Source organism: Meleagris gallopavo, chromosome 1 (genome assembly GCF_905368555.1).
Source record: "Meleagris gallopavo chromosome 1, MGAL_WU_HG_1.1, whole genome shotgun sequence".
Lineage (NCBI taxonomy): Eukaryota > Metazoa > Chordata > Aves > Galliformes > Phasianidae > Meleagris > Meleagris gallopavo.
In genome coordinates, this window is record NC_139404.1 from 3,693,501 (window position 1) to 3,718,318 (window position 24,818).

Genomic DNA, 24,818 nt, shown 5'->3' on the forward strand with positions numbered 1-24,818 from the left:
CATAGTTAGCGATATCCTTCCTTCCCTTCCTTTATCACAGTACATTATTCCTCCTCCTCATTATGTGCACTACAGCTGCCAGCAGAGTAATGGAAAACAAATCTTGGATTTTTCAAAGTTCAGCTCACACGGAATTACAAAATCAGAGAATCATGGTGGTTGGTAGACATAACAAGAGGGACCAGCTGCGTTCAAACATCCAGAATAATTTATTGTTATAATTTATTGATCATTCCATGCTGAGAAAATCAAGTTTACCAAATAAAAGTATCAAGTATCCTCGTGTAAAATAATTGAGTGGCTATGGAGAAAGCAGGACAGCGACGGTTTGGCCACAGCCTCCTTCAGTGGTGGATTTTTGCTTCCTGGCTGCACCCTATTGATTTCCACACCCTCTGTATGTCGCATTGAAGGACCGAGCCTCCAATAAAACATTCCCCCAGAGGGCCAACAGGCTCTACCAGGAGGTGAAGTACAGCTTGTCTGAGACTTACAGCTTTCTGATAAAGTACATATAGAGCTCCCATGCTGGAGATCACCTGAGTTCTGACCCTATGTAGACATTAATAGCTAAGAAAATTGAATCTTATAATATTTCTCCAGTATGTATTGCTTACAGGTACCGTACCAAGTATGTCTCCCTTGATTGCCAAGAAACAAAGACAAAATATGGAGAGAGAGCCCATGAACCAACCTGGCTAGGGAAAGTAGAATAAGTCATCAGAGCAATGGGAGACATGACTCATTATCTGCGTAACTGGCTAAAAATGTACGTGCTAGAAGCAGGTAAAATATTAGCTTTCTGCAGTAAACTGCCATGAGTGGGACAAGTCATGCCAACATAATTGCAGTGCTTAACATAGTTATGTTAACAGTAATTAATGTGCATTAAACAAAGGAAGCAGAAGAGCTCAGTATCACTGCTTGCACACTTCAGAGCAGCTGGCAGGTTTGAAAAGATATCATCTGTTGCATAAATACAGATTGCTGTTTGCTCCCATACAATATACCAGCGTGTAATAGACCACCATGTATTTATAAAGATACATATTACAAATCAGTCCTGTTCCAACAGGAATAAAGCTATGGAAAGTATAAATATCAAAGCTATGGAGTGAGAAAAACTCAACAGGAATACAACTCATTAAAGTAATGACATGCACTCTATTACAAAACAGAAAACTAAACTAACATGTCATGCCCACCGAATTAGAAGGGATTAATCCTGTTTGGTTCTTGACATAACATGTAAGCATCTACAGGTAATCTGGTCAATTTGGGCATCACTTAGAGTCAATGAAGAGAAACAAGTGCCTTTAAACACTAAGGGGTTTGGTCTACATGTAGGCATACGTGTATATCTATATGTACAGCTATGTACATATAGATGTACAGTTACATATATGTATGTGTATATTTGTAGTATGTGTATATGTAGATATGTTCCTCTAAGGGACTTGTTCTTTCCCATTATTTGTCTCAGATTTGTTTGTATTTTCTCAGATGAACTCTATCATACCAGCAGAATGAAGAAGAGACAGAGGTCTATTCAAACCTCATAAATTCCCAATAAAGTAATATATCAAATATTGCGCATGCTCAAGTCATGCTTTAATCTGTCCTCAGATGCCTTTGCACTAGTATTTTTGATGCTCTGCAAGTATGAAAGGAACTGCCAAATTAATCTTGTGCCTCCTCTGATCTGGAGCAATACTGAAATGGAATGGGATGGAATGGAATGGATTGAGATGGAGTGGAACGGAATAGAATAGGATAGCATAGCATAACATAGCATAGCACAGCACAGCATGGCATGGGTGAAATGAGGCTTCTAGCATCTCTTTGTAGAAAAAGTGGTGTGTAATCTGTAGGGACAGTACTACCATCCAATGTGCTTGGATGATCAGTCCATTTGTTCACCTGGTCACTTACATGAGATTGTTATGTCAGAATACTATAATTGCTGTACTGTAGAAGTGTTTCTGGGGGGCAGCTTCGGGCAGGACTCTTTCCTCATCTCAGTGATGGAGTGCATTCCCTCCATCTGTCCTCTGCAGGTGGAAAGTCACTCTGCTGTCCTAAGGCCGTGATATTTTGTGCCACCTTCTCACATTGGATGTGAGTCTCCATTTGGTCCTGCCGGTCTTGGAGTCACTGGTGCAATCTGGTTGTTCCATAGCATGGTGTTGGCTTCACTAGCTTAAATCTCAATGCTACAGTTCCCTGGGAAGTCATCACCATGGGTAGGAAAGACTTTACTACAGGAATGAGTCGGGTTTTCTATAGTTTCTTCTATACTTACTGGGAGAGATGACAGAATTATAGAATCTTAGAGTCATAGAATCATGGAATCATTCAGGTTGGAAGGGACTCTTAAAGGTCACCTAGTCCAACTGCCCTGCAGCAAACAGGGACACCTATAGCTACATTGGGTCACTCAGATCCCCATCCAGACTGACCTTGAATGTCTCTAGAATGGGAGATCTCTGGGCAACCTGAGCAATCAGTCTGTAATTTCTGCAAAAGACACCACTTAGGACCTCAGTTACTGCTTCATCTGATATTGGTTATTTCAGCCCTTGTCCCACCACAGAGTCAGGGAGATATAGATTATTCTTGACAATTTTTCACCTATCATATTCTCAGAAACCCCATTACGGCCCAAGCAATCTGCACCACAGTAGACCATCTTCACTAAAACAAGTTTCAAAGCATTTTCTACAGTTCCTATGGCTTTATCCTATCACATACTGGCTGAAAGCACTGCTAAACACACTGCTGATGGCTTCACAAAGTTCTTTTCTGTGTCCTGAGTGGGGGGTAGTGAGATCTAGACGATCTTTGAGGTCCCTTCCAACCCAAGCCATTCTATGATTCTATGATTCTATGATTCTATGATTCTATGATTCTATGATTCTATGATTCTATGATTCTATGATTCTTTGATTCTATGACTCTATTCTATAATTCCTCCCGCCTTGTAGAGAAAAATTCCCATTCAGCAGAGAGTCAGAGCCCACTAGTAATTAGTGAAGAATGGAATGAGCATTTGCAGAGAAAGAGTAGAAAAGGAGAACTTCCAAGTGTGAAACAGGGACACTTTGGATTACGTAGGTGGAGGAGCCTCTGAACAGGAACAAGTTACATCTCAGTGTAGTAATAGAAGCAGTGAGGAGGCCAGACTAAAATAAGTCTGCAGTACAAAGTTGTCGTGGCACGTCTGAGAAATCAGGGGGATGAAGGACAAAGAATTACTTGGTGATGATGGCAGATGCTCCATCAGACTTCCCACAGATCAGCCAGACAGAAAAAGACTGATTGCGCAATCTATCTGAAACCAACATATTTGCATAATTAACCTTAATTTCCTCACAGGATTCATTTTCCACCCGTTATTTGAACTGTCACTCTCAGTTCCACAATGGCTGAGACAAAGCGGTTTTATGCACACTTCTTGATTTCAGAAGCTCTGATTCCTCCTTTTCTTGTGCCAGTATTTAACAGCTGAACCAGACAACCCAAAATCCGGGGTCATTTATTTAATACCAGAGAAGGTATTCAGAAATCCAAGCAGTGCAATAATGAGGTGGTAGATCCGGCGGAGAGCTCTTCCAGGGATTTTTTTAGGTTTCACATTTTCCTGGTTCCTTCCCGTTTATCATCTCTGCTCGGTGACTCACAAAAAGACAGCAGAATGGAGAAGCAGAATGAAAAAAATGACTGTAAAAAATACAAAATCAGCACAAAATCAGCACCTGGAGTTATCTGCAATGCTCCACAGGGATTACTGCAGTTACCCCAACCGGGAGAAATAGAAGAGCAGCTTATCCTGTCCCTATGCCCAGAGACAATAATTCCCCCACATGGCCCCATTGCTTTGCTCCTGGGGACAAACAGGCCCAGACAGAAGGGATCTGGGAGACAAGAGAGCAACCATGGCCAAATAACCAGGAGATCCTGGTGTTGCATCCTCTGGCATAGTTAGCAATATCCTTCCTTCCCTTCCTTTATCACACTACATTATTCCTCTTCATTATTATGTGTGCTACGGCTGCCAGCAGACTCCAGCTGGAATCAAGAGCCCTTGTATGAAGTCTTGAGCATATGCACAGTAAGAGCTGATTTCTATTTTAGCAGCTAATGATTGAATGGGAGATGGGGAAGGGGGAGGAGAAAATCGTTTCAGACTGATCTAAATGCATCGGTTTTAGCTGTGAGCAAATATTTTATTTTCCCGTCCTCTTTCAGCTCTTTGGAAATGTGTAAGAAACACATCATTTAAATATTTACATTTTCCTCCCTTTCTTCAGTGGAAGATATGCACTGAATTCACATAAAGTTTCAGAGGAAGAATTTGAAAATTACTTCATTTAAAAAACAGATTTTTGGGTGATTATTTCCCTTTACACCCCTTCTATGCCTTTGGAAACCACTTCGTAAATAGCTGTAGTGCTTGAACAGTCTGTACACTTTCTTTACTGACTTTTTATCTGATCCATGGGCATAGATGTGTCTTGCAGTACACTTATTGGCTCTTAGAACACAGATGGATCTCTTCGATAGAACAGCAAATTCAAAGGCAAAGTAATTTTCCGCAGGATGAGGTGAAGTCTGAGTCCAATTAACAAAATGACATACTTGTCACTGGCCATATCAGTGATAAGGAAAAGGATGGATGAGTTGAACATACCAAGAGAGAGAAAATCTTGATTTTGTATTGATTTGCTCTTCTGGTGAGGAGAGAGCTCATTCCAACATCGAGGTAGTAATGAGGGCAAAGTTGGGTTAGGTGTGACAGGTCTGCCACTGCACAGCACACCGAGTAAATGTCATTTTTGTTTCCTAGCCATCAATAGATGTTGCCAGCCTGGATAGCAACATATCTGCTCATCTGGGATCTGCCAAAGGTGGGCATGAGGTGGCTTCCAGGGAATAGGATCCAGCTAAGAGCTTTATTTCATACGAGACTGGGAAGGTGACTGTCAAAGTGCCAAACAAGAATTTGGAAATGTGGCTTCAAATGGGCCCTCTTTTTCCCCAGAAATGGAAACAAAAACCTTCCCAGTGACAGAAATCCACTGAATTTCTCCCTTATCCTGTAAAAAGGAAGCTCTGAACTCTCATACATTGGTATGAAGTATTAGAAGGCTTTTTACCTTCTAATAAGGGAGGTATTGTAAGAGTGGATAAATGTATTTGTGTTCACTGCTAAGGAGAAAACAGAGAAAGGAGAGACTATGCCCTATATAGCACCACTAAAACCACTTGTTACATAGTAACAAAGGAAAAAAAAAAAAACATAGAATCATTAAGTTTGAATAAAGACCACTACAGTCATCCAGTCCAGCCATCCACCCATCCCCACCATGCCCACTAAACCATATCCCTCAATCCATATCTACCCTTTTGTTGAACACCTCCAGCAACGGTGACTTCACCACCTCCTTGGGCAGCCTGTTCCTTAGGGGGAATACATTTTCAGTGCACTGACAAAAAAGACTGATCTTATTCAGGCTCTAGTGCACTTTTGCAGGAAAATGAAATTATTGTTCCATTGAATTAAAGAATTTAAAGGCCCAGATGGCCCATGTCATCATCCAGACATTTGTTTTTTGTAATCCTAATTTTAAAGCTTCAAGTATTTATAACCTCTGACTTTTCAAGAGGTTGTATCCTGTTCTAGGACTGGCGTGTTGATGGATTGTTTCCACTGTGGCAAGAAATTCCTTCATCCTGATAGCATTAAGGGTAATTATGAATGGAAGAATATGACCTGAAAGAGGAGTAGAGACCAGAAAACAGTTTGTGACTGCCATATTTGAAACACTATTAACTACGTACCACAGGGAAACATCCAGATCTATAAAAAAAGGGATGATATTCTTTGTATAATGCTGAACCAGTACGCCCAGTGAGTAAGATGATTTGTTTCTACAGACAGAGCAGCAATGAGGCAGAGGTCATTCTGCAGGCAAAGGACCCTGCCCAAATGTCCTTGCCCCACTATGTGGCCATGTCTCTCACCTGTCATTCTGTAGGTGTGGCTTCTGAGGTAGTCATCTGGGCTCTGTTATAGTCACTGGGAAGAAATAAGTCTTTCTGCTGTACAATTCATCTAAAACTATTCATCGTGAGAAATGCTGATACAATTTTGGAGATTGAATTGAGGTTACAATAGCCTCATCTGTCAGTAGCAAAGAGAAAAGAGAAAAGCTTATTCTGTTTTCATCCTAATTTGTGACAGACTGGCTCTTTCTGCTCCCAAGTTCTTCTTCCTTTCTAGTATGAAATCTCCCAAGACCAAGTGGGATGTAACCATGTCCTTCCTATGAGCATAATTTCCACCACTGATCTCTCCATCCTGGAACCCAAGCAGATTTTTTCTTAGATTGTTCCTGTGTTAGCAGGGTGTGGACCCTCTGTGAACAGGCATCACATTGTTGCGATGCCAAAGAAAAATCTTACCTGCCTCAATAAGATGTGACAGCTGCTTGTTTATAGGGCTGCTGCCATTGGTACATGGCTTATCAAGGGGCATCCACTTCATTCTTCCAGTCACATTCTCACACGTGATGGTGCCAGAGGTAGGAAGCTGCTTATTGTAGCCAGTCGGGCATGTGAAATGTAATACTTGTCCCACAGAATATAGTTGTTGTATGCTTAGAGAGGCATGTAGGACAGTTTTGGGCGTACCACAAAAACCTGGGAATTCACAAAGCAGCACATTGTTAGGCAGATAGATTTGACTTACTGCTTTTGTTTTTCATAGAATCATAGAATCACTAAGGTTGGAAAAGACCTCTAAGCTCTCTTCCAGACCAGCCATCAACCCATGCCCACCATGCCCACTAACCCATGTCCCTCAGTGCCACATCTACCCTTTTCTTAACACTTCCTGGGATGGTGATTCCACCACCTCCCTGGGTAGCCTGTGCCAATGCCTCACCACTCTTTCTGAGGATAAATTTTTCCTAATGACCAATCTGAACCTCCCCTGGTGCAACTTAAGGCCATTACCTCTCATTCTATCACTGTTACCTAGGAAGAAACAACATGATTTGTATTCATATAAAATACAGGCAAGTAAGATATACCAAACTTTCCTACCTCTTGAACATCTAAAGAAATAATTTATTTGCACATTTTCACTTGCTCAGACAAACAGGTATTATAGCAATATTTATTCTCCCTGACTACCAAAATAATTAAAAATTACTCATTATCACTCCTATACTGCTTCCATGGAAATGAATGGGAGAAGTGTTACAGTACTGATTAAGCTCTAACTTACTTGAATTGTTTACTTGCTTCGGAGATGCTGGGCTCTGGGTTTCTCTTCCTGACTCTTGTGTAGAATTTAACTTAGCTGTGTGATTCTTTGAGAACAAAAATTTCTCATCTGTGAGAAGAAGATATATTTACTGCATGACAGCAGGACAAAGAGCAGAGCTAAGCCTGAGCAATCAAGCTTTTACAGACAGAACAGACTTGTTAGAAGTTTTAATTTGCAAAGACAAGCACAAAAGATCATTTGTTACAGCAGTGCCGTGTTACATCTTGAATACTTACTCTTTGGGAAAACACCACAAGTGCCAAAAAAGTTGGTAATTACTTACCAATACATACAAGTTCATCGTGGACCCAAGAAGCAGTCCCTGATACATTCAAACACCGAATTGTCAAGGAGCTCCCACTTCTTCTCCTGTAGCCATTGTCACACTCATAACGCAGTTTGGTCTTCAGTGGGTATGTTTCAGCAGCCACGTCAGCAAATTCAGTAGTTGAAAGAGGTGGGCATTTTTCTGCAATCAGAAAATCTAGGATTCAGAGCAGCCTGTGCACCCGCCTTACTCACCAAAGGCTTCCAGTGTCCTTCTGAATTATCAGTGCCAGACTGTGCTCAGTTAAGTATCTGGGTCTAATTCTGCTCCCAGTAAGAGGTTTGAAGTTATAGATGTTAGAAGAAAGGGTTTTGGAGATATTCACCTGAGCTGGCTAAGGGAAATTGAGTTCAGTTTGGTAAGAACATCATCTGGGTGAAACACAATTCAGGTTGTCAGAGTGAGCTCTGCATTATTGCGTTTATGTCTGGGATCCTATGGGGCTGTGGCATTGAAGTTAGATGGGCAAAGGCTCCCCTGAACCAGTTTTCTTAGAAAGAGCTCTCCACGTACAAAGCTCCTGGAGCTGCTTCTTGTGACAGGACAGCACTCCTGTAGAAGAAACAGACATCATGGGAGGTTTGAAAGTCACCCAAGTGCAGCCTGGTTGCATGACCATGAGGTGATGGCACCATGTAATGCAAACATCCAGGTCTGTCTGCAGCTCTGGTTGATTGGTCTGGAAGAAAACCCAGAGTCAGCTGAGTCAGTGTGCAAATCCAGCTTCCTCTTCCTCCTCTTCCTCCTAACAGAGGACTGGTCCATTGTTGGAGGGCTAAGAGATGAAACTGGATGGCATGAAAGGAATGGGAGAAGCTTTGCTTCTTTGAGTGATTGTCTCCAGGACAAGAAGAGGCTCTGGTTTTCTGATTAAATTATCAGTTATTTTACATGATTTAAAATATATTTATTACTTATATTATTTTTTTTAATTATTGTTTTTATTAACTATCTTTATTCACATTGGAATTAGCTGTTACCATTGATTTTACAAGAACAGATTTGTGCAAAGTGCAGAAAAATTCCAACTTTGGTAATCTCCACTATGTAACATGAAACTTGTATTTTTCTACACTTAATAAAAAATATTAAAAGTTTCAGTCATCTGCAAAAGCAGAGTAGACTCGGTTCTATCTGGGCACACCAACAAGCAGCTTACTAGGAAATTAGTTTTCAAACCTATATATAACTTGTCCCCAAACAAGGATGTTAAGTGCTGTGTCATCAGCAAATTGCAACTAAATATACTTCTCAATCAGTTGGAATGAATTGAAATCATTTTCAGTGCACTTGAAAGTTGAGCTGCAGACCCAGAATATAATAAAGGCACTACTTAATGATTTTTTTAAGGTCTAAAGGCTGAGAAATCTGAAAATAAAACATACTGGCTGCATCGGGGCAGGCACTCGGTATATTTGGGTTCATGATCTGTGGCCCCTTAAGCTTATGCATAATAGTAACAGCTATTATGAATAAAATGTTTAATGACTGTCTTCACATTTTCTACAGCCATAATTAACGCAGCCTTGGAACTAGCGAGAAAGACTGTGAAAGGGCCTTGAATTCCTGATAGCTTTTCATTTGGCATCTGCCCTTGACTTCCAAAAGTGACTTCTCCTTGAAATAAAGCCATGCCTACAGCAAGCCAGACAGCAATCCCCAAGCCCAGTCCTGTAAAACTCTGTTGAAGCCACTCACCATTTTCTCACTTTGATATTTTTGCCTCTTTTGCTTTTCATTATCCTGCCACTTGGTAAAAGTCATTAAGTTCAAAGAAGGCCACAATGAAGAGCATTGTGAATGGCTTAACAGCCAAGCCACACAAGGACTATTTTCATGCCCCTGTGTCTTTGTGTTATCAAAGAACTCACCCCACAAACTACATCAGACTGTGGCTTCAAGTGAAGCACACGGCACTCGAAATAGTTAACCACATGGTTTACCACAGACTGTCAGGGTGATTAAAATTAAAGAGTTATCAGATGAGCAGCAAGTTGAGAGCACGTACTCTCACTTTCCCTGTAAGCTAAAAGCATGTTTCCCTCAAGACTTCAAACACCTCTTTGAAGCAGACTGCAGATTTGAATCTCAACACAAGGTACCCAACTCTTTAGTCTCTTCATAAGAAAAGCCACAGCATCTAGCCTATTCATCATGAAGGGCAACTGTTGTTTCAGTCAATGATTAAATGAATTCAGGCTTCTTCTGAAGTTGCAGGCATCAGATGAGGGTTGTGTATAAATGGTGCACAGGAGTGGCAGCAAGTAATACCTGATTTCCGGTTGAGCTGTGCTCTTGGATCAAAAGGTACAAGATTCAGCTGGATCTCATGCAACATTCCTATTATCTAGACTTTTCATTTCATCCACATCTCACATTCTCACCTTTTCTCATCTAAACCACTGATGTATCTTCTTTGGCTTTTACAACCACATTCCTTCTGATCCAGAAAGAATTTAGAAAGATGACTCTCCTAGGCCTTATCTTGGCCATTCTGGGCTGCTCTTTGCTTCTCTCTGTTGGATTCCACTTCTTTACTGTCACATCACATGTTTTGAATCATGGAATCATAGGACCATCAAGGTTGGAAAAGACCTCCAAGATCAGTCCAACCATTTGCCTACTACCAATATGAACCCACTAAACCGTGTCCCTTAGTGCCACATCTAAACATTTCTTCTGCTCTCATTTTTGAGAATCTTCTCCTTACCAACAATTATATCCTTTCAAAACCATTGGTCTTGTCATGTTTGACTTCCTCTCCTTTTTTTTTTTGATACAGAATTGATTAGCTTTCGGGTTTACTATTATACCAGTCCTCACACTGGGAGGAACTTGCATGAATATGGATGTGTCAAGACATCGACTGCCATTATTCCTCTTCATTGTCTCTAGGTGTCCTATCTGTGTTCAAAGGTGCTTTTCTTTAAGTGGGCTTTTACCTGCCTTTCAAGAATAAGTAGGTTCACGACATGTTGATTTATAGTACTTCTGTACTTCTAATGTCTTATATTTGGATGCTAAATTTTCTGTGTCTGACAGTTTGTGGCACCATGTCTAGCCCAAACAAGCCTTACCTATCATCCCACACTCCAGAAATTGTGGCAGTAGATAGTAATTCATGTGAATATAAATTACATAGTGATAGTAATTCATGATCATGACAGTGAAGTCCATCTAAAATTGGAAACTATAATTTGGCCACCAAACCCAAAAGAACTCTCAGTGCTTTGACATTTAGAAGCTTTGTAGGCTCAAATTCACATCTAATTCACATCTTTAGACTCTCTTCAAGGTACAGTAAGTATCCTCCAAAGCTGCAGGGGCTGTATGTGGTTGCATATAGGCGTGCAAGAATGTTTCATGGCATTAAACATTACAGGAAAGTGTAGAAAAACTGTGCCAAGAAGGAGTCAGGAAGAGATCTGGATTGTGTTGCCTACCATCTCTACCATCCCCCCAGAACCTCAGTCACTCTTCATGCCCAAGGAAACTGGATGGTTTGACCCTCAAAATCCCTGCAGTGTGGGTGATAGAAGAGTCAACAGATGGGAAAAAAGCTAGGGAACTAGGGAATAGCAGTGCAGATCTACTCCGTGACTAGATTTCTGACTTTTTACATTTTTTAAGGAAGGTTAATTTTAATTTTCTGCTGTTTTTCACCTAGAAGGCAATTAATGTTAGTTTATCTGTGTTCTTGTGATAAGAAAATATAGATTTGATAAAAGACCAGCACACTCAGGAGACACCTACCTCATAGCCTCTGGTGGCCCAGTTTTCCACAGCCCAGCTTCTCTTCCTCTGACTTCTGCATAATTCTACAGCAGCTCTGGGGCTACATTCGTGCCAATAATCAGTTTAAAAACCACTAAGATTCCATGACTCTTGTAATAGAGGTCTTTGTTTCAGTGTCCTCCCATCACCTTCAAATCTCCTCTTGGGATTTTGCCTCCTGACTTTCCTTCAGCACACCCTTCATATCTCCATCCTCAAAGTTGCTGTTTACCCTCATTGCCTTCTACTTCCAATCTGGTAATCACTTTCCTCTCTTTCTTTCCCTTGCAAGCTTCATCACCCCTCACCATTTTCATCTCCTCCCCACCAAAACTGCCATATGACTTTAAGTTAACATTCAGAGCTACTAACTATCTAACCATTCTATTCCTCATTTCTCCGCATAGCAACGGAGTAAGGATAGATGTGCCACTGGGAGACATGGTTTAGTGGACATGGTGGTGATGGGTTGATGTTTGGACTAGATGATCTTACTGGTCTCTACCAACATTAATAATTCTATGATTCTATGATTTTTTGAATGCCTACAGCATTCCAGGAAATTTTGGAAGTTTTTCAATATCATCATGGTGGATGGAGACTTATAGTTCAGATGAACAATAAAACACAGTATCTTTTCGTGTGCTCCCCAGAATTAAGGTTAAGCCTTCCAAGCCACTGCTCGTCATCTCTTCATCTCTGCCATAAGATAGGTGGGTTCCTACTATTCCAACTTAAGGAAAGATTCCCCAGTGCCATTTCAGATGTCTTAAGGCATCTGAGACACCCATATAAGCTCTCAGATACATTACAGGTGCTATCAGAGGCCAGTGCTAGGCAGAATTCCTTGATGTGCCTGTGTTTTGGTCTACAAACCATGCCAAATCTTTTGTAAGTTTATCATCCTGTGCTAAATGAAGCTTAACTGCCTTCCGTAACTGATGCATACCTAACAATTAAATCACTGTAATTCAGTAATTTAGCAAGGAACACAGGCATTAGGGTGAGACTGGGTCCTTAATCAGAAATTAGACAAGATAAACCTTACTCTATCCTGCAGGATTGAAGAGGTTTTCAATAACACATAAAACAGCCACACAGATCCTATGGCACTAGTGATGGAGATCTTTATTTCAGTGCTCTGACCAGTTGAGAAATTCCATAAATTACTTGCTGTGGATCTATTTTTCCCAGCTTCATCTCCTTGACTTTATCTCTACTTTCTATCCCTACAAGTTAGGCTTTTGGCTCTCTTCAACATTTAATGCCATCATCATAGAATCATAGAATCATTTGAGTTGGAAGGGACCTTTAAAGGTCATCTAGTCCTACTCCTCTGCAATGAACAGGGACATCTATAGCTAGATCTTTTTTTTCTTAAATGCAGTCTAAATCTCCCCTATGTAGGTTCAGAGGAAAGAAAACCATTAGCTAAACCACATCAGTTCCTTTAGTGCTTGTATCTCTTCCTTGAGATTTCCCAGTCACATATATCATCGACCCAATAGAAATCTTTGCTTGCAATAGTTGTTCAGTATCAGTTTTTGTGGAGCTCACCTGTGTTTTCCTCTTCCATATCTGAGTTGGCCAAGTGGTGTTAGACAAGGCATCAGAACAGCACCTTTCGTCCCAAATAAGTGAATGGGGAAATTCTTAGCAGGTATTTTTAGTGATTAGTCAAACACAGGCAGTGAGTCATGCCATGGCAACCTAAACTCAGAATTTCCTCTGCCATGTGACGTGTCACCAGCGCTGACATTATTCTGATGTAAAGTTAAAACAGCGAGCTGCAGACATAGGACATTTTTCCCCTAAATACAAAGGCGATAGGAAGGGATCAGTAGGAAACTGGCTGTTTGAAGGTCTGGCTAGGAGCAGGGGACGAAGCCAGGCAGTTCAAACACTTGCCAGTTCAGAGATGAAGAGAGCCTTTCCCTAGAGATGCCAAGAAATCAAACCATGTCAAAATGAAGAGATTTCCCGAGCTGTTCCTGAAAAGCTAATTCAGCCCAAGGGGTTCTTGCTGTCTGAAACTCCGTGCTCTCTAAATAGAGCATACCTCATGAAGACGAAACTGATATGGGTGAACAGAAGGAATTGATACCAGCAACTGGACTGAAATGGTAATGAACTTATTTCTAACTTCAAAACTTTTTCCCAAAGGGCCCAATAACGAGGTAGCTGTAGCTCTGCTTGCTTCTTTCCCATCTGATTAATGTCATGTGAGTCTATATGGATTTGTAAGCTGGCAATAGATGGAAGCTGTGGTGCTGAGCTGCAGACCTGATGTTTATGATAATTTGCCTGTGAGATTTTGGTTGTCTTTACTGTAGATTAAACACAGATTATTGAATTCATCTTGGTTTGTAACGAGTCTGCAATTTAAATGACAGAAATGCAACGTAGATGAAAACAGCAATGGGAAAGACACCAACACTGCAGGGCAGGGGGTGGATTTCTGTATTCGTATTTTATTCTAAGGAATAGGGAATTGAGTGTCTGCTGAGTGTGTTATTCTAGAACGTGTTTTTATTGAAAAGACAGCACAAAATAAGTTGGAGTATGAGTTGGGGACTTCTCTATTAACACTTTGTTAAAAAGGATGAAAGCGTTCTTAATCTAAATATTTCCTTGAACAAGACTGGAATTTGTTACAGTGGAAAAAACCTTTCTCATGCAGAGGGATAAGTTACAAGCATAGTTTAACCTCAGGAAGCTGCTTTCTTAGCTCCCTCTGTAAGGAGTGGAGCTGAGAAGGCATCTCTGGAGGACAGCAGGCATCTAAATTACATTCTTCAATGCAATGCCTACAGGTGCTTCTCTATCAGCTGCAGTGGTGGGTGAGCACTGTTAGTGTTTGCATTGGGAATTAACATGGTGCAGACAGTACACTGATTTCACTTAAATCTTAAATCTCCACTGCTGCGAGTTCCCAATAGAATAGCCTGAAGAGGCTATTTGTTGTGTCTTCTGATGACCAAGGTGTTCCTTCACTGATAATTTTGGAGGTAACTGGTAGATGGAAATTTGGAAAGCGTGCCCTCTCAGAACAGAAAGCCCACTGTATCCCAGGCTGAAACAAAAGAAGCATGGCCAGCAGGGCAAGGGACCTGATCCTGCCCCTCTGCTCTGCGCTACGAGACCTCCCCTGCAGTACTGCGTTCAGATGGGGAGTCCTTGGCTCAGGAGAGTCGTGGACCTGCTGGAGTGCATCCAGGAGAGGGCCACAGAAATGATCCTAGGAGGATCTGTTGTCTTAGGACAAGGGGAAATGGTTTCAAACTAAAAGAGGGGAGATTAAAATTAGGAAGAAATTTTTACAAGGTAAGGAAGAAGGTTTTACGATAAGGGTGATGAGGCACTGGAACAGGAAACCCAGAGAGATGGTGATTGCCCCATCCCTGGAGACATCCAAGGCCAGTCTGAACACAGCTCTGAGCAAACTGATCGAGCTGAGGATGTCCATGTTCAGTGCAGAGGAGCTGGGCTAAATGACCTTTAAGGATCCCTTCCAAATCAAATGATTCTATCATTCTGTAATGATTCTATGATTCAGTGATCTGTCCCCCTTCTTCCATAAACATATCTATCTCCATTAAAATAGATGAATGCTTTTTTTTAAAGCATAAACTAATGAGTGTCACCCAACAGACAAATAGCAGACATTTCAAATCCCTCTGTAGTCACTAGAAAGGGACTTCCAGGAGATGACTCATCACACCCTTATCTGCAATCTGGTAGATGATCTGTGCCCTAAAAGTATTTCTTTATCTTCTCTGGCTAGGAAGGGGGGTCTACTCATCCATCTTGATGGAGACATCAATGGTGCAAATGGCTAAAGTTAAGGAACATGAAATTTCATACCTGGTAGGGACTGGGCAGGGACTTGCACTGCAACTGTGGATTTGAAAGGGGGAAAGTTAGGAAAGAGGGGGAGTTTTTCATAAGGGAGGGAACGGTAGGCAAACAAGCTCAATGCAGCCTTCTTGGTTCTGTGGTAAAGTCACAGAACTCAGTTTCTTTAAACGAAAATCCTGAATACAAAATGATAGGAGAACATAGTGTCTGATTTTGTAGATATTGTATGTGAAAGCATTGTTTTGGTATGCAACATTTGGTTTTTAAATAGACTTATCTAATTTTTTTTATTAATCTGTGGCTTCAGTTAGGCTTGGCTCTTGGGTATTTTCATCTAAATGGATATACACATTACTGAGAAGGAAATTTGGCTTTTTAAGCAATGACGGACATTCAGACTCCTTTGGCTGGAACTTTCTCAGCCTTTCTTTTTGTTGGATTGGAAGGGCTATGGAAAATATCCTCTCTGATAAAAATTGAACTGGATGATCAGCAAGTGTCCCAGTCTTGGACAACACTGAAAAAAGTCCTGTTGGAAATCTTGACTTTTGAAATTTAGAACTCATTTGATTTGACTTATGATCTTAGTGTAGAACTGGTCATTGAGATCTTTGTTGGAGCTCTCAGGAGAGGAATGGAAATTATCTGTCAGTATTGATTGCTTTTTCTGACCTGGTAATGAATGTAACATTTTGACAACCAAAGAAGAATATATATCCTTTTTCTGAATGTTTGCACTTTAAAAAGAGAACATCAAGAAAAAGCAGCAGATGATAAAGTGCTGGGATGAGGAATGGGGATTTGAGCAAAGAAAGTCATAAGAGAACTTTGAAAATGTGATTTTAGAGAAGCACTGAAAGAGATGGAAAGAAGAGTAAGTAATCCAGATTGGGAAATTGTTCCAAGACTTGAGATAAGTTCTGGAGATGGAAAACACAGGTAGTTAACATCCAAAAGCTTGGAATTGAAGATGCAGCTGGTGTAACAGGAGAGACAAATTTACTCAGCTGGACATCAGGAAATAAAACAGTGGGGCCAAAATCATGATACTACAGGGAGCAAGTGATGCTACATAGTGAGCAGAGTCAAAGGTTGTTTTTTTCTAGTAGTAGCTAGAGTGGATTTTTTACCATAATAAAAGGTAATCATAGAATCATACAGAATCATGGCATCATTTAGGTTGTAGAAGATCCTTAGCATCAAACTGGAAGTGAAGGACGTGGGGACATATGTAGGGAGGAGATCTCTCTATCTCAGAAGCAGATACCACAGGCTTTCTTTCCACAATATTATTTTTTTTTCCTTAGCAGGATCACAGTTTTAACAATTAAAAAATTAGTTTTAGATTGTAACTCTATGATGGGCACTTTGCTGCTGAGGATCACTATAACTGGAAGTTCTATAAACGTATTTGCTCTCTATTTGACCTTAGAAGAAGCACTTGTATGTGGTTGACAACTTTAATTTATTCTGCATTGCATTTCAAATCCATGGAAGCAAGTGCTAATATGCAAGTATAATGGGAAATAAATTCCTCTCATTTAAATGACTGAGATCTGGTACCCATCTTGTGTGAATGAAATTCAGTTGAATGAAATTCTTCCTTTTGTGAGTTTTAATCCCTTCCAGGTTTGACTTGCAAATATATTCAGTGTATTCCTGTAAAATGAATACCAAGATGGAAAGGTCATAGGAGCACAGTCTAGCTTTTATCTTTTATTTGACCCTTACCTAGCATGTGTCTTGTCCATGCCTACAGCTCCTAGGCACTGCTGCTGTGCAGGGTAAATGAGGTAAAAGTGATGTTCTTCAGGAGAAAACCTAAATTTCTCTTTTCCTCTTCAGCACTAAGGTGTAATTTAAATTAAGAACCCTTGGTTTCCCCATATAATATCAAAGAACTTTGCCCTTTGCAAAGCACTTTGAGACCCCTCAGTGAAACTGTTCTTTGAAATAATAGATTTTATTTTCTTTTTCCCCCAATGATATTTATTCCCGATAGTTCTTCTTTTTTTTTTACTGAAACTCTTGCAAACAACTATGGCAAGATATGTTTACTGAACTGAACCTGAAGTATTGGGAAGAGCTGAAAGGAATAAGGCAAAATAACATGACTAGTATTGTGTGTGTTGGGATTAGAAAGACATGGCTCTTTTTTGACCACGTTGACCTAACTTCTTTCTTTTTTCTTTGCTTATGCCTGTTCCCAGGTCTCCTTGTTGAACACCATAAGGAATAAATACTCTCTTTGTCGAACCCCATAAAGAATAAATACGGCAGGTCTTGCAATTGCAGTACTTTAGGCATCTATACAATAGAAAGTCCTAAACTGGTACAAAGGGCAGTGTTTGTACACATTTGTGTTACTTGCAGAGACAAATTTATATAGATATAAATTATTATGTATGAGCACTGGGAGAGACATTCAAAATAAATACAGGGAGCTGAGGGAAGAGAAGCTTAGAGGTACAGCGAAGAATGCAACGCTATGCATTTATTTATTCATCAAAGAACTAGAACATGTGAAATTGCATAAAATGCAACTACTTAACACCTCATAATTTTTTTCCAAAACCCAGAAAGATTTCTGATAAACGAGACTTGTCAGCAAGAACTCTCACAATGTCTCCTGGGCACAGTAATACAGAAAGCAAGATGTAGGGACCTGACTCATCCCAGAAGCGATCCCATCCATTTACATTTCTCTGGCTGAAAGTCTCACTGCGATGCTCTCACATGCAGCACTTGAACAGCTGCCGTGGGCAGTGGTACCCCGTTTGGCAAACAAAATACCCCGCATAGGAAAAGGTTCAGCCTTTACAGTCGAAATTATTTAAACAGAATGAAATCAGCTGAGGGTGAAATATTTGTTGAAGTGCTTCTGCATTAATGGGTAGAGCTGTTTGGTTATAAGCATCTCAATCTTTCCTTGAGATGCCGTGACCTTAGTGAAAGACATAGCTGGAGATGATCCATTAGCAGTTAAAATATCAGTTTTTCCAAAACTCTTTAGGCTGTGTCTGTTCACACCTCTGAACCTAGGCATCACCAGCAGATACAGAAGGAAATACCACATTTATCCTGAGAATATAAGTTTAATCCCCCCCGAATAAAGCAGCTTAAAAGCAAACACACTGATACATCACCAGACCATTCCTTAGTGCACACAATTGTCACAGTAAATAAGCCAGATATAAGCAGTTTTATAATGTATACACATGTAAAACTGTGCTGAATGAATTAGCTGCCTCCGTTTATATTTTATAGGTGCTGCTGCTTGGGAGGTATGGCCGAAAGGATATTTGGTATCTTTAGTACCTACAGCAAACTTGGATGGCGCATTTTAGCTAATAGCAGGGCTATCAATTTTATCTATAGAAGCAACGACATTTCAGTGTCTGTTTTTATATTTCCTAATGCTATGCACAAAATGGAAAAACAAATTCAGAAGCTGCCTGAGAAGCCCAAAGTTGCTTTAATCTGCCCACTGTTCCAGTGATGGTTGGAGGATACATACATTACTCAGACAAAAGTATCCCATGCTGCTCTGGATTGCCTCTGACTGATGTTTTGTGGGCACAAAACCCATTCCTCTCATTTTCTTAGAATAAAAATTCCTTAAGTGCTTAACATCTTTCCTTACCTGAAAGGAGTCAGGATGTTGCGAACATCCTCTAGCAGCCACCACAAAAATGCAAATCATATTTTCCCTCCCCAGAAAGCAGAAATAGTCATTTACCTGCTCTTGTACCCATGGTGGATCCAAGCAAGAGCCACATCAAAAGGTGCTTGAGCTCCATGGAACTTGTTTACATCTTTCCTCCGTGACGCCAAGGATGGTGAAGTTTCTGAGACCCTACAAGCTGTCTACTGCGTGGTTAGCCCTAGAACTACCAAGGACTAGCAAGGACTCTGTGGTCAGCAAATGGTTGTTTCACTGTCTGGCTCTGCACAGAGATTAAAAGCTGCTCTCTCTTCGAGTATTAGTAGCTTTTATCCAGGAAATCAAACTTAACGCACAGCGCCGCAGTGCGTGCCGTCGTGGGGAGGAAGTGGTTTGACACATCAGAGCTGCTGACTCCAGAGTTGTTCCTGCAGGTGAGGGCAGTAGAAGGGGCAAAATATTAGCAGGTTTCTGCAGCCACTCAACTCCAAACATGCGGCTGAATAAGCATTTGAGAAGGATCATCACCATAGTATAGCTGTCTGGTGTATGAGCGTGGGTATTAGACACAAACTGTGTGCTCTGCCTATAGAGGAAAAAGTCCCGAGGGATACTGCTTGGGCTTTTTGGAAGTCTATCTGCTCGTAGTGAAGCCCCACTTCATTTGTGTTTTGATGTATTCAGCTTCTCTGAGGCAGCTGAACTCCTGAAGGAAGGACATTTGACCCCAAAAAACCTATAAGAATGAGGTTGGCAGGTTTGGAAATGGCTTCTGTTGTCTATAAGTTGTCTAGGTTTCAGCTTCAGCAAAGCTGATTCCTACAAATGGAAAATTGGAAATGAGGAAGGAAATATTGTGCTTTATCTCCATGTAGTTTTTCTACAGCCATTCCCACAGAAATAATTATCAGTTAGCGTCTTCAGAATTAGTTGAGATAGACCATATAAAAATGGATTTAAACTACTTTTTTTTTTTTTTTTTTTTTTTTGCTTTTTTTTCCCCCTCTGTTTTGGATACAACTATAAGATGCACTACTTACATCTGCTCGCCAGGGACTCCATGCTTACAGGTATTCGCTGCCTTTGTTTCAGTAGTGAGGATGCTTTCACCAAATTATTTCCCATATGTAACAGGATAATAGGAAGCACTCATACCAAAGCCCAGTGAAAGACCTGGACAGATTTGGTCTTTGAACATCTGTCTGACAGTCATAGGTCCTAATTTATCACCTTTTTCTAAGGTGCTCAAAGATATGCAACTGCACATGGGTCATCTGGGTTAGGAAAATGTATTTAGTGAATAGCACTGAGAGAAATCCCAGATTTTTTCTCAAAACTTGTCTTTCCTCTACCAGACACATGATCTGCTCTTTGAGGGTAGGGGACTTCACTTCCAATGATTTCTTCTGTTTCTTGCCTGGTTGAACTATTGACTTTCATAGCTATTTCATAGAATTATTATGATTGGAAAAAACCACCAAGGTCACCTAGTCCAACACAGACCCACCACCATATCACTAAACCATGTCCCCCAGTGCCACATCTACTCTTTTCTCAAATGCCTCCAGGAACTGTGACTTCCCCACCTCCCTGGGCAGCCTGTGCCAGCACCTCACCGCTCTTTCAGAGAATAAATTTTTCCTAAAATCCATTCCAACCTGAATTTGGAAGGTGGGAACCATTCCCTGCAGCCCCCTCGTGCCGATTTGCATCCCCCAGCTATTCTAAATTCTGGCAGTCAGTAAACGAGTGCAGACCTTGAGAGAAGGGCAGCAGATGCAGATTCTTCGCTACCTACATTTTTTTTCTCTTGCTAGCCAAGGTCTTTTTTGGAAGGTAAGTTGCAAGCACTTCCATGCAACCATTTACTTTCAAGCAGCAAATCTCAGCATAGCTGGATAGTAACCACTAAGATTTTATTAGAAATGGTGAGTTTTCCTCCAAGCAAGAGCACACTATGTACAGTCAGATGGAAGGAACGGTGACCCCAGGTGGTTAATTGCTACAAGCACAGTTTGCATGAGAAAGACCCGTAATACAGCATTTAGGCCTTTTAAAGGTCAGAAAAACGGTTGCTGCTTGTGAGAGCAATTAGTTAGGTCAGCTCTGTGAAATAGGTCGGCGTGCTGAGCGATTCCTGGAAAAAACAGCACTGCTTCTGCCAGCAAAAGATATTCAGGTGCCCTAAAGCAGAGCTGGGTGCAGAAAGGCTGGGGGAGGGGAGAGGGAACAAGAGCAGAGGAAAGATGTGTATACAGATAAAAAACCACAAGATTCTTTTTAATAAGGAAAAAAATTACAATTGGCCTTATAATTTAGATGATTTGTAACAGAAATGTGTGACAAGAAAAGAAGGGTAAGTGATGAAAAAACTCAGAAGTGGTGGAAACCTGTTCATTGCAGGGGAGTTGGGCCAGATGATTTTAAGGGTTTTTTCCAACTCAAACGATTCTCTGTTTCTATGAAATCTGGATAATGATGGAGAGAACTAGGAATTTCTTAAGCACTGAGGAAGGTGGGGTTGGTAAAAGAAGATGCTGGTAGTTGAGTGTACTCAAAATGGTCTCCGGGGTTTGGCTGCTCAGAAAGTGCTCTCTTTCAGCAGTGGGCTGAGAGAAAGAGAGACCACCAGATGGTCTCAGTCTCAGAGACAAATGGGGATGGCAAAGCAAGATGTTGCAAACTATTTTTAATTTTAAACAAGGCCGCAAAACCAGGAGATACGAGAGGCAATGGCCTTCAGTTGCACCAGGGGAGGCTCAGGTTGGATGTGAGGAAAAAATTATTATCAGAAAGAGCAAATTGGCAAGGCTGCCCAGTGGAGTGGTGGAGTCACCGTCCCTGGAGGTGTTCAAAAAATGTGTGGATGTGGCACCTAGGAACATTGGGTAGTGGGCATGGCAGGGATGGGTTGAGAGTTGGATTACATGAGCTTAGTGGTCTTTTCCAACCCTAATGATTCTGTGATTCCAAGATGCAGAAAAGGAATGCAGACTCAGTTCCAGCCTTCCTTAGGTCTATGCTTAACAAGGGCCACTTAAAATCCCTCAAAAATGCTCTTAAAAATCTTACTGTTTGAAGTTCTTCTGATCAGTGGAGGCTCTAAGTTCACCTATTCTGCACCTGATGCAGTTGGAAAATAGTAGAATCATTCAGAAACCGGAGAGAAAGCAGAAATTCACAGAGCCCTGTATCAAAATCTCCCTGGAGACACATTTCCTTTATTTCAGCATCTCAAATAAAACAGATTAGTATTAAGTTTTCAGCTGGGCACTGTTTTTTAATAAAACATATGGTGTTGTAAGCAAAGATAGGTCCGCTTAAAGAACTGCTATGATGTTTTTGCAACATAGTCCGTTTTAAAACAGTGGTAAATATCCATAGAACTCACTAGAATAAGCAAGCTCTGTGCTTTATTAATTTAATTCAACAGTTTCTCTGTGACTCATTCTTACCTAAACCCTCTGTTGAAGGGAGTAACATTTCATATGGTCCTTGTCAGGACATGGGGTGCATGAATAGCTAACTAATTGCTGTTAATCTGTATATTTCTTATATTTCCTTGAAAGTATGGTGAGGGAGGTTAATAACCAAAAGTTGTTTTTGTTTGTTTTGCTTTTTACTTGGGAAGAAATATATGGGGAACCTCACCCTTGGCATGGGAAGCAGTGCTACCCTATAACAAACAGATGCAGCTCAGATAGTCTTTGCACTTAAATCACTTTTGGCTTCTTTTACAGATTACTTACTGATTAGTATTTTCACTAAAAGTCATTACAGTGACATGATAAAACAGGCTTTTGCCCCACAGAGATAGCCAGATCAGCTCCAGTTTCTTTCTTTCAGACACGCTTATTTTCTGGCCCAAATCTTTTCTGCGGTGGAAAAGATACACACAAACACAGTATTTTTTGCTCTACCACCACCTCGAAGTATGAAAGTTTTCTCTAAATCTGGAGGATGCTCAGTGTAGAAAGAAGCTTTAGGAATGGAAGAATCTATAAAAAAGCATCTGCTGTCAGCTTTCAGAATTTCAGAATTAAGCCAAATGTGGGAATGTATTCACAGAGATGACAAAAATTACATGTTTGGCACAAAGGACTTTCCTATCCTCCACAACAACATCCAGCTCTGCTGCAAAGCAGAATCACAGAATCATTAAGGTTGGAAAGGACCACTAAGATCATCTAGTCCAACCATCAACCCATCAGTGTGAAAATATGGGGAAATCTTGGTTATGCCACATGTTAGAAATGATCATCAGAAATGTTTCCCCAAGACCTAGTTATGGTGACCAATTTTTTTAATCTACTTTTTATTTCCAATAAAAACGGGGAAGAGCTGACACGTGGCACACAATTTTTGTACCTTAAGTGGATCATATTTGACAAGGTCACAGTTACAGTCAAGAGAGAACTGCACAGTCCAGATAGTTGTTGAAGTTCTTTCTTGAGTCAGCGGAGAAAGTCAACAAGTGCAATTACAGGGTGATTCACCTCTTCTGGACACTGACATCTATATGATGAATCACCCATCCAAACTTCTCTCCATCCCCCCGTCTGCAGACTATTCAACCAGCATAACCAATTTAAACCAACCATGAGCCTCTTACATGGCTACAGCTGGGTGATGTGGATCCATCCCAAAAATCCACACTGAACTTCAAAAGGGAGCTTAAATTGATTATCTATTGGCTATGAACAGTCTCAACTGTCAACCATCCTGGGCATTGTTCATCATACTCTCATTAACTATTTCTTTCACTGATGCCAGTCTCTGTGATGAGGACCATAAAACTGAAGGGAACCTCTGGGGTCTGGTACTCAGCACTGGATAAAATCCATCAACTAACTCACTCTCTTACAAACTGATCATGCTTCATTTCAAAAGTTGGAGTGTATGTGAGTATTGAAAGGAACCTGATGTGCTCCTGCCTCTGTCAGAAGGTATCAGGAGGGTTTCATCCTCCAGAACAAATCCAAGAATCGACATCTCTCCTTTCTCAGTGTTTTGAATACTTCTCACCGTAGCTGTCTCCATGAATATTTATTATACTATGGCTCACGACCAACAAGTTGAGAATATGGGCTTTTTGTTCATATCCACAGAGATAAAGGAAATTCTGCTTTTCTGAAACACAGAATGCTTCTTTGCATCAAAATTCTAACTGTTGGACAAACAGCTTTAAGCTGCCTGTGTAAAACCAGGCCAGGACTAAGAGGCCAGGGTCACATAGTATCCTTGAAGATTCTTCATGTGAAATAATAACAATAATAGTAATAATAGTAATAATAATAGTATTTTTTAAAAAAGCTACCCTCTTCCCTCTCAGCTCAGTGTGTGTAGATCCTAAACCTGAAAGGTTCATGCAGATTCATACATAAAACATAAGCACAACCTAGCTGGGTCAGGCCATTTTCCACTAACATTCATGGATGTTACATTAGTTACAGGCTGCATCTCTGTTCATGGATTTTGGATCTATCTGTGGACAACTATCAACTCTGTAATCCCCATTTGAGCCTGTCAGTACCATTGTCCTCCACAACCTCATCTGGCAGCAAACTGAAGGAGTATTCTATACCAAAAAACAGCTTCCATTTCTTCTGTTTTAAATGGATCTACCCTGTCTTTTCCCTTCTGTTACTGTAGGACTTGGTGGCTCGTTTACTCTCACCTCCATAATGCAGTTAACCTAATTCATCAGCCCCATGTTTTCCCTCTCTTCATGTCAAAACTCCCAGATCTGTGCTGACATTCTTTGTAAGACTGCTCCATCCCTGTGATCATTTAATTGTCCTTCTCTGGACCTTCTCCAATTCCACAAAGTCATTTTTGAGATGCAGTGTTCACAATAGCAT

The 24,818-nt window shown here is 40.7% G+C and overlaps 1 protein-coding gene across 1 annotated transcript; it reads right to left on the reverse strand.

The window, feature by feature from the left end:
* Nucleotides 1-208: 208 nt before the first annotated feature.
* LOC100547769 (interleukin-2 receptor subunit alpha-like) lies at nucleotides 209-19,301 on the reverse strand. The gene is made up of 5 exons (XM_019615375.3): nucleotides 19,033-19,301; nucleotides 7,617-7,802; nucleotides 7,292-7,399; nucleotides 6,466-6,702; nucleotides 209-3,720 (listed from the first exon to the last, which is right to left on the reverse strand). The coding sequence occupies exons 1-5, from the start codon at nucleotides 19,091-19,093 to the stop codon at nucleotides 3,677-3,679; spliced, it is 636 nt and encodes a 211-aa protein (XP_019470920.1). The 5' UTR covers nucleotides 19,094-19,301; the 3' UTR covers nucleotides 209-3,676.
* Between the last annotated feature and the right edge of the window lie 5,517 nt (nucleotides 19,302-24,818).

Coding starts and splice junctions, on each gene's coding strand:
- LOC100547769 (XM_019615375.3), bottom strand. CDS start 19,093: ATGGAGCTCAAGCACCTTTTGATGTGGCTCTTGCTTGGATCCACCATG. Junction 7,400..7,616: donor CGATGAACTTGTATGTATTG/GTAAGTAATTAC, acceptor TTCTTCTCACAG/ATGAGAAATTTTTGTTCTCA. Junction 6,703..7,291: donor GAAGCAAGTAAACAATTCAA/GTAAGTTAGAGC, acceptor GTGAATTCCCAG/GTTTTTGTGGTACGCCCAAA.